Below are 10,181 nucleotides of genomic sequence, written 5' to 3' on the forward strand. Positions count from 1 at the left end.
TGTAGCGAAAGACAATGACCTAGGTGTCATCTGGTTTATGGGGGCTCTTGCAAGGATAGAAAGCTCCGAAGACTCGGGAAATGCAGCTGTGGGCATTGCACAACAAACAGAGTGCTGGGATGAATATGCTGATGTAATGCTCACTGGTGGAACAAATTCAACTCCAATGCAGACATCACTTGGCTCCTGTGCTGAAAATCAATGTAAGACATCAAGTGGATGGCATTTTCCAGCGGGACTTGGTGGTAGAGAGGAAATCTTTTGCCCGCGCTGGCAGTTTCCTACTCTGAGCTACTACCCTTCAATGGAGCAGACAACACCCTTTGAAGGTACAATTGTGACATCTTCCTTGAACTGTCTTCACAGATTAATTTAGTATTCTTGAATAGTTAACGTATGCAATTATCGATTCCAACAGTAATCTGGCGGTTGTGGCAAGACATTTCATCAGAGGAATCCGGCACACTGGTGCCATTCACAAAGCCTTTCATGGACTTGACTGTCATGTCTTACAACATCTTGGCCCAGGACCTGCTGGAGACAAACATGGAGCTCTACGCACACTGCCCTCCAGAGGTACTGGAGTGGAGCAACCGCTGCAGCTTGCTTTTGGAGGACATACAGAAATGGATGCCAGATGTGAGTCAAATACCACACAAAGTTAATAAAGCCACATCTTAAGATAAACCTGCAAAAACTATTAAGATATATAAAACGTAATAATACGTGATCAAACCCACACATTATGTTGTTGCTATTCAGATTCTTTGTCTTCAAGAGGTCCAGGAGAACCACTACCAAACGCAGCTACATCCTTTCCTGTCTCAGATGGGTGAGTCTTAAACGGCACATACTGATTTTTGACATGTAAAAAAAAAAAAAAAAACACTCCCCACCCAAGCAATCAATGTAATTAGTACTTGGGCGGCATTTGGTGGAATATCAACTTTTAAAGACAATCCGGCCTTTCCTGACATTTAGTGTAAGGGAGGCAAAGTGCTCACATTTCACCAGATTGTCGTTACGTGTTTGTGGATATCAAGTTACAGATTTCCCGAAAATGTTCCTTTGGTGCTTGTCCAGGCTACAACTGTTTCTACAAGCGGCGCACAGGGAACAAGACAGATGGCTGTGCGACTTGCTATCGCAGCAGTCGCTTTTCTGAGGTGTCAGTCACACCCATAGAGTTCTTCAGACCCCAAACCGAACTTCTGGACCGACACAACGTGGGCATAGTTGTGGTGCTTCAACCCGTTGTCTGCCAGGGGATCAAGGACAGGGTGAAGGGTTCCCTGCTATGTGTGGCCAACACGCACCTGCTGTTTAATCCCAGGAGGGGTGACATCAAACTGGCTCAGTTGGCCATAATGCTGGCAGAGATCAACAGTGTGGTCAACTTGTGGAAGGCCAAAGGTGAACACTGTAATGTTATTTTGTGTGGGGACTTCAACTCTGTGCCACATATGCCTCTTTACCAGTTCATCACCACTGGGGAGCTCGACTTCCAGGGGGTGCCGGCATGGATGGTGAGACTCAACTACGGAATCACATTATGTACGCTTAATGAGCAGGCCATTTGGTACATTGGCAGTTTGGGACTGAACCCTGAGCCTCAGGACTGTGAGGCAGATGTGCTAAACACTAGGCTGCCGTGTTCTCATGTTTTTCAATAAAAATACAAAGAGCTCATATTTAAGAATAATTTTGAGATTTTATTTTTTTTAAGTGAGTTATGTATGGTACTTAATACTGAGGGATGGCTTGATCTGTTCATTTTCCCTTTTCCCATTTCCAATATACAACAGGTGTCAGGTCAGAAAGATCTTTCACACAAAGCCCCGTGTGACATACTATGTGCTCCTCTCTGGCCCGTCTGTCTGGGGATTTCTGACAGCTGCCAGTATGTCTCTTCCAGTGAGGTGGAGGCAAGCTACAGTCCAGTCACAGGTCAGCGTTCGGGCCTGCTTTATGTTCTGTATGAGCAATATAACAATCAATGACAAATCAGAATTACTGTTTGACTCCAATGGTTCACGGATCTCCTGTAGGGAGACGTCGCTTCAGCCTCGACTCACTCTTGGAACTGCGCTTTTGTCCACTTTCTTGCATTCGTCCATGTGATTTACCATTCATTCCTGGTGTCACTGACAACAATCCAGGTAGTGCAATACACTGCGGAAATACACGCCTGCCCCCCCAACCCCTTCCCCGATGCGGAATATACTTGTGACTGATTTTCTTCTTTATTTTTAAGGGGCGTCAAGCAGAAGTCATTCAGCTTTTAGGTTAGTTAAACCTAAATACTGTCGACTTGGCCTTAAAGAGAAAACCTCTTTGTTGTGATGCACAAAAGAATTTGTATGTTGTCATGTTTGTGTGTGGCAGTTTTCAACACATAATCCGACACCAGTTAGACCTGGAGTCCACCTATAAACACAGATTCCCTCACTCTGGCAAACCGGAAGTCACAACACTGCACTCTGAGGGGGGAGCAACTGTGGACTATATCTTCTATTCCCCTGAGCATATCTCAGATCAAGAAGGTAATTGGGGGAATCCCTCTTTGTTGCACATCATATTCTATACTTGCACAATTATTTTAAGAATACTGCTACTCGTTTCTTCGTTTTTCTTAACAGGCAAATTTAGCTGTGAAGGTCTGAAGTTGCTTGGCTATCTCTCACTGCTTTCTGAGGAAACCTTGTGTTCCATGAATGGTCTCCCCAGCTACGTATTCCCATCTGATCATCTCAGTCTTGTGGCAAAATTCCGGATGAACTTAAATGCAGCAGCGTGTTAAAAGAAAAAAGGCCTTTGGATAGAATTTTATTCAGCGTTTGGTCCTGAAATTTTGTAGTGTCGGCCTTGTGAAAATTGCACTCTAAGTAAAACAGTTGGGTTAAAAATAGACGATCCACTCCTTGGGTCAATTTGAAGCACATTTCTGAGTAATTTTGGACCAAGCAATCCAAAATTCGGCCTCAATTATAGATCAGTCCAATTTTTACCCAAATTGAGTTATTTTTGACCCAGTTGTTTTTAGAGTGTGGATAGTATTGCTCTGTGTTATTGTGAAATTATGCATGCGCTGACTTGGGTTCGAGTCACAAGAGCAAGGAAGGAACAGTTTAGAATATTTCTATAGAGTCAAGTATATACTCATGACTGTAGAGAGTATGGTTGCTGTTTACAAGTTGCACATTTAATTTATTTAATTTGAAGTAGTTTCCCAAAAATGTTATTGTACTGAGTAAATTAATGTTTGTTTATTTATTTTTTTCGTTTGCTTTCATTAAGATTTGATTCAGCAAACTGTACTTACTCTTGGGTCTGGAAATATTTGACTGATCTATGACTGATTTTTATACTTCTGCCTTGCTACCCCACATTTGAATCAATGGAGATGTGATTCAAGGACTGATTAGCTATTGAAGAATGTTGAGTTTACAGCATTTTCCTTTGCAAAGTCTTGTATATTTAGGATGCCGCCATCATATTTGTCACATAAGCTTATGCCCTTTGGCATGTGAGCGGTTCCTGTCCTCCATACTTACCTCGTTCATTCATACAAGTTGGTCTTAGTTTCATCCATCATTCACATGCACAAAGGTGTCTTATGATTGTAAATTTTTGATCGACAAACTGTGATTGGCTGGCAACCAGTTCAGGGTGTGCCCCCGCTTACTGCCCGAAGACAGCTGCGATAGACTCCAGCATGCCCGCAACCCTCGTGAGGAAAAAGCGGTTCAGATAATGAACGGATAAATGAAATTAAGGCGTGCTATGAAGACAAAACCATAAAATATTTGTCATTGTCCTAATACCTCTGGATCTAACTCAGTTCGAACATATTCGAGCATTGTCCGATCAGATCAAACAAGCAAAAGTAAGCCTTGAGGACAAAACGGTGACTGTTAAAAGGCAATCCCTGCTGGGTATACCAAAGACTATCTCATGAATGTGTACTTCAATGTGTGTGTGTGCTAGTTTGACCTAAATGCTGCTTGGCCCTCCATCCTATCCTCAGTGAGGATATGTTAGTGTGCAACTTTTTCAAACCTGGATCATTCAGTTGATTAGGTATGCATGCATTCATTGACCTCTCTTTGCAGTCTTCATAAAAAATGTTTGAATTTGAAGAATCATTCTTAGTGATTTCCCTTTTGAATGGTTTCAGAATGGTATAAATCAGTTGTGAGAAAAACTCCTGCATGTATTGTATGAATTGCCTGTGTGGCATGATTGGCATCTAATATGTACAAGGAAGAAAGAAGTGGGTCAGTAGATTTTTCTTCCTAATAGGGTGCCGCGTCTGTTTCTGTGTGTCATAAACACTGTTAGAGTGTTTGGCATCTGGAGACCATAAGAATTGAGATTTGTTTATTGAAGCTAGCTTTTTTTTTTTAACTCTGTTGGAAATAAATCACAATTTTTCTCAACCCAAGAACAATCCTTCGTGTTTATTTTACTTATCAAAGTTGGCTGCTATCCACCAACTGCAGCAGCCAATCAGTGGATGTCCACTAATTTATGCACAGGTACAATTTGTTGATCACTCAAAACAAAAGACAAGACACAAACATGTATGTGGCAATTTATTGATAATCGCATGTTTTAAATGTGTAATATTTTACAGATGACAACTGTGACATATAAAACAGCAGAATGCAGCAGTTCTCAAAACTACAAAGATAAAAAGTGCCATCTACTAATACCTTGACATCTTTTTGGAAGTGGTCACTTTTTAAGGCAAGTGAAATTTTTTTTAAATTGCTACAAAGAATGCATGTTTATATACATGAGCAAAGTCGCTGGGGAACAAGTGGGAGAGAAAAATCCACAGTATGCTAAATGGTGTCTTGTCCTTGATTTACTCAACCCTTCTCTTGATAAGAATGACAATGATGTGTCACTAAGGTCCATAGCTCTCTAAGCATGCATCCTTGAAGGTGTTGACATTTGAAACACTTACATACTAAAGTATGAAAATTCTAATTTGCATTTAGTCAGGTGATGACGAGGAATTCTGTTTTGTTTTAGTCTGGTCACAAGGCACAGGGGGTAATTTGTAGTTAACACACAAAGTAGTCCATCACACTTACAGTACAATGACACACATTGATATGTCAAGGAGCACATTTATGCTGATTGATACTCTTACCTTTTTTTCTGCTAATGTAACGTACACTGATTGTATAAAGTTAGTAAAAATGTTTACACGCAACAGCACCAGTTATGCACATACAATGCTCTAGAAGTACCGTAATTTAAAAAAACATGACAACTTGACAGTGAATGAGGCTTTTTGGGGATGTGGAGGAGAAGGGTGGTGGTTCCCTATTTTGCATCGATGAAGCCTCATCAATGGCTTAGTCAAAGAAACGAAGAAAATATTCTTCACACTCGAATCTGATACACGCTCATCTCTCCAGATGCTTTCTGTTCCAAAGCCTTTTTCTCTCCAGATGGACTGAAACGGAAACAAGTTTAGCATCGTCAATAGTCAGTTATTAGGTAAAACCACAAGCATGCGATGCGTAATCGTACCGTCTCTCAACACGGCTGACCCTGCGAATGGGGCTTCCTTGTCCTCTGAGTGGCGAGCCCATGCTATTTTTCCTGTCTTTGGTGGGAGAAGGAGGCGCAGGCTTTCCTATCTGCAGACAAAAAAGGCACAAGCCTCATCAAAATGTAATCGTGATCGACGAGAGGTAATGTCATTGCGCTGAGTGCTGGCTGTAAAACGCCGCGGCGATTGATGGAATGAGAAGCTGTACGAGAAAGTGTTCCGAGCCAACCGCCACATTAGTCATATTACATGCAGAGCTCAGCAGCAAGGCTGCCATCATTTGTTTATCATGTGGCTGGCAGCGGGTGGTGGTTGGGGGGGGGGGGTACTGCATCGTTGGAGAGGAACTGCAGGTCAACGCAGTTTCATGATTAGTCTTCAGGGATGTAACATGGAATGCTGTCAAAATACAGTGGACCATTTGCGCATTAAAAAAAATCTGTCTCTCTCTCTCTCTCTCTCTATACATGTGTGTGTGTGTGTGTCTGTGTTTTCAAATATTTTTTTACATTTTGTTTTCATTTCTGGGGAGCCAACTTGTTTTTCATGGAAAACGCTTACTGGCAGTATCTGCCCCAAATTGAGTTTACTGAGTACTGTATTTCTTTTCCAGTGCAATTATAATAATTTGCAGATTTTCTGTATTTGCAGAGCAGCCCAGTTCCAAGAATGGCGTGGGTTCACAATACTCAAGGCGAATGAAATCCCTCCTGATGGAAGAACTTGAGCGTACCCCTGTATTACAATACATTTTCATTTACCGGTATGCAGCGCGTTCAAACCAGTTGCTGCTGTAAAATGAAGGAAAACAGATTTACAGAGCTTCGTAGCTATTAGTGCCCCTAACTAACACACAAACATTGGAAACGTGTAGCAAATCAAGATGAAGGGGACTGAACCAAATTTTACCTTGAGCCTCATGTCTCGAGTGTGCCTCTCGAGCTCTTTCCGGAGCTCCCCCTTGCTCAGCCCGTCTACATCCAGGACGGAGTGCTTCCACTCGATCTGCTCCACGCTGTGAGGGTCGTGCGACACATACTGGCCGATCTTGACCTTTAGCAGGGTGTGCCAATAGCCCCTGTAGGCCCCTTCAAAGTCCTGCACCAAGTCCATCAGAGAGCGGTGCTCCAGGGGCTTGAACATGAGGTCCTCTCGCCGGCTCATGCCCAGCGCGCCGAAGCGTCCGCCGCTGTGGACTCCCAGCACAATGTGGTAGAAGTGAGTCCCTGAGAACTGAGACTTAAAGCTGAGGGGGAAACGCTCCACAGACGGCATGCTGTTGGTGAGGTAACTTTGCCAAGCTTGGTCAAGGAAATGGACTCAACAAAAATAGTCAAGCAACTTGTTAGATTTCACTGAGCTGTATTCAAAGATCTCAGACTTTTTCTACCTTTACTATATTGGTGAGTACTGGGGGGTGGTTCAGAAAAACAGTCAGTACAGTATCTAGCGTGATTGACTTAACAGGATATCGTCTCGACTGTAGTGGGCTCTTTGGTTTCATTCTTCTGCCTTTTCTCTTGTTCAAAGCTCTCCAAAGATATTTTTGCTAGCTTGTGTTTTTAATTTGTTTTATGACCGTATATCATGTGAGGTTCGTCACAGGAGGAGGCGCTTGAAAATTTATTTCATACTGATCAATAACACATTTTTTTTGGTTCACTCTCTCTGTGCGGCCCGGTACCAAATGTCCTGTGGCCCTGTTATAGTTGGGGACTGCTGACTTAGAGAACTGACGATCAAGCAAAAGTTTACTGTAGTAAAGATACATTCCTAGGATCACCGCCTCCAGGCATTTGATTGGCAGGGCTTCACGCGTCATCTCCTTGGCAATGTCCATCAACCTGCGCAGCACAATGTGCCAATAAGATCACAGTGTACCCCATGTGCTTTGAGTTTCACATCACGGTAGTTATGTAACAAGATAACAGCACAAAACAATGTTACCATTAAAATGTACATTCATTCATTCATCTTCCGAGCCGCTTGATCCTCACTAGGGTCGCGGGGGGTGCTGGAGCCTATTGTACAGTATGTGTCAAAAATGTGTCGATGTAGTGTATCAAATACAACAATTTTGAGGACAAGTAACACTTGAAGATTTATTATTATATATGATAGATGATGATATTATTATATATGATGGTGTTTGCATTACGCATTTTAGGTGCACATTTAGAGATAGGTCATTTAAGTTCATAACAATGTTTAAAGCTTGGTACTTCAGTTCAGTGAAAGACTTTCATTTCTCCCAACACGATTAACGTAGCTTTAACATTTCAATTTCAACACTTTTTTTGCCCCGTGTTTCTTCCAACTGATATTGAATGAATAAAAATATACTTGACCTCAGAATTTATGAGTATAACTATGAGTACTGTATGGTTTTGCTTTAACATTACATCTTGTTTGGTATCGCAGAACTTCCCTAGTTTTGTCGTATTTGGCAAAAAAACGCTTTTCACATGCATCACCTCTTATACTAAGGTATCCAAAGTCAAGGCTTGCATAAGATTCAGTAAGTCACACATACTAGTAATTTAAAAAAAAAATGTTTGCGTACGCAGTAAGAGGGCGGCTTTTCTTGATTTCAAAAAACTGTGTCCCGGTATGATTGTATCTGTCGGTCAGAGTTAAGGCAGCATACATTAAAGTGTCTTGTGATATTCATGGCCGGTTAGTTAATTATGGATTAATTCAGCCATGGCTGGTAATTGGTGTCAAATTAAAATCATTTTCAATGCACATTTTGACCCATCATTTTTTCATCAAATGGAACAAGAAAGACAAGGCAATTTGTGTTCGTCATGAAATTTCAACAAGTATAGCAATAGTTAAATATACTGTACTCAAAAAACATTGCTCTGTTGTCAAAGGATACTGTAATTCCCTGATATATTTCTGTATGGCTTCTAGGCGCAGTGGAATTGTGGTTGTAGGCTGGTATGTAGGCACACTTGGTATTGGAATCTGCAAGACAAAAGTCCCTTTGCGTTACACATGCAGACCTCCATGCAATGTACAGTTACAGGATACAGTGGGTGGAAAATATCTGTGCTTGGTGTACACGTCACATGGACAGTATGTACAGCTAGGGCAAGTCTTCTATTATGTAGGACCACATCAGATGATCCACGACATGAGACAGGCAAATATGTATTTTGAGAAAGGCAATTTAAAAAAAATGATTTTCCATGCATAGATTTTCCAACTTGTTCCAAATTGTTTTTCCTGCCTTTCTGTGCTATGGTTGTTTCTTTGCACAATAACTCACAGTCCTCATGAGGGAATGGAAGCACTAATCATCCTCTCTGAGAACCACCTCTTTTCATACATTAGCCAATCACAGTGCTCATTCAGATCCAGACACAATCGAGCATACTTGTCAAAAAACACTAGAGCCCAAAGTGGAGACACCAACCCAAATGGTGGTATCAGTGGAACTTCAGGTAAAGAACGTTCATCCAAGTATTTAATGGTTAATTACCCAAGTTTTGTGACATATTTTAAAGATGAAAATATTTCACACTTCAATCCCATGTTAATTAATTCAAATCCATTATGCTGGTGTAAAGACACGCAAACGTAAAAACTCTGTCTATGGTCCAAATATTTCTGAACTAAAATTAATTGAAAAGTTCACCTTGGGTAGGTCAGTTGCACCCCGGATGCCCTTCCCCAAAGCATCCCCGTGTGGGTGGATCCGAGCTACATGGCGCCACATCCTCTCCCAGGTGTCTTCATCCATGGGGAGGCCACTTCGGTTGACGTAGAAAGGCACCCCTCCGTCCCGCAGCTCTTCATCTCCTTCATCCTCCTGCTCATCATCCCGCTCCTCCACCGAGGCCCTCAGCATCTCACTAACGGAATCCTGACACGGGGAATGTACTAGCTGATGGTTTGGACTGCTCACTGGTGCCTCTGCTTGCAGGTTTTAGGAGGTTTGCATCAGGGACGGCCAGCTTGTTACATCCTTCAGTTTATGGAACCAATATCTTTAATGGGTTTAGAGGTATTATGACTCATAATGAGGTGATCCAGAGTAGCAGCAAAATAAAGTGCACCAGTGATTTTTCTCACGAAACGTTACTTTACAGTGACTCTAGAACAATGTGGAAAATATACTATTTTCCATTCAGTCGTGAAAAGGAGTTGTGGAAAGCTAGATAAATGAATGATTAACCTATTTAAATGACTAAAGGGCCACAAAGCAGCCCGATATTTAACACCTAATTTAAGAGGATTTGGCAATCAGACAAAAGTCTTTTGGGAATGACTAATTCCCAGTCCCTTCGGATGTCATTCAAACAAAAGATAGCCAACAAATGACCTGCTAGTCCGACAATCTCAGTCCCAAAACAGACGCTCACTTCATTTGCATTTCTTACGAAAAACATGTATTTCCGTCATCGGGTCATTATTTCAAAAACGACGCCGGGTCGATCCAAAGCCATAGTGTGAGGCTTCACATCCGATTAGGCGCACCGGTCGACACTCCCTAACTGCCCCCTCCTGCGCATGCTCAGAGCCAAGACTATGAGGTCATCTGTGACGAACGGTGCGTTCAAAGTCACCCGGAAAACGTACCAATCGCTCATATTGTACACGACTT

At 42.0% G+C, this 10,181-nt stretch overlaps 2 protein-coding genes across 2 annotated transcripts; one reads left to right on the plus strand and one right to left on the minus strand.

Annotated features, from left to right (window-relative positions):
* Positions 1 to 494: 494 nt before the first annotated feature.
* On the plus strand, positions 495 to 4,759 carry angel1 (angel homolog 1 (Drosophila)). The gene is made up of 8 exons (XM_052086976.1): positions 495 to 639; positions 779 to 832; positions 1,084 to 1,526; positions 1,806 to 1,947; positions 2,049 to 2,159; positions 2,255 to 2,285; positions 2,386 to 2,543; positions 2,640 to 4,759. The coding sequence occupies exons 2-8, from the start codon at positions 829 to 831 to the stop codon at positions 2,798 to 2,800; spliced, it is 1,050 nt and encodes a 349-aa protein (XP_051942936.1). The 5' UTR covers positions 495 to 639; positions 779 to 828; the 3' UTR covers positions 2,801 to 4,759.
* On the minus strand, positions 4,583 to 10,099 carry vash1 (vasohibin 1). Its single transcript, XM_052086977.1, has 8 exons — positions 9,958 to 10,099; positions 9,213 to 9,440; positions 8,451 to 8,539; positions 8,133 to 8,189; positions 7,339 to 7,413; positions 6,479 to 6,860; positions 5,548 to 5,657; positions 4,583 to 5,470 (listed from the first exon to the last, which is right to left on the minus strand). Exons 1-8 carry the CDS (start codon positions 9,964 to 9,966, stop codon positions 5,398 to 5,400), a joined length of 1,023 nt encoding a protein of 340 aa, XP_051942937.1. The 5' UTR covers positions 9,967 to 10,099; the 3' UTR covers positions 4,583 to 5,397.
* Between the last annotated feature and the right edge of the window lie 82 nt (positions 10,100 to 10,181).

Source organism: Hippocampus zosterae, chromosome 14 (genome assembly GCF_025434085.1).
Source record: "Hippocampus zosterae strain Florida chromosome 14, ASM2543408v3, whole genome shotgun sequence".
Lineage (NCBI taxonomy): Eukaryota > Metazoa > Chordata > Actinopteri > Syngnathiformes > Syngnathidae > Hippocampus > Hippocampus zosterae.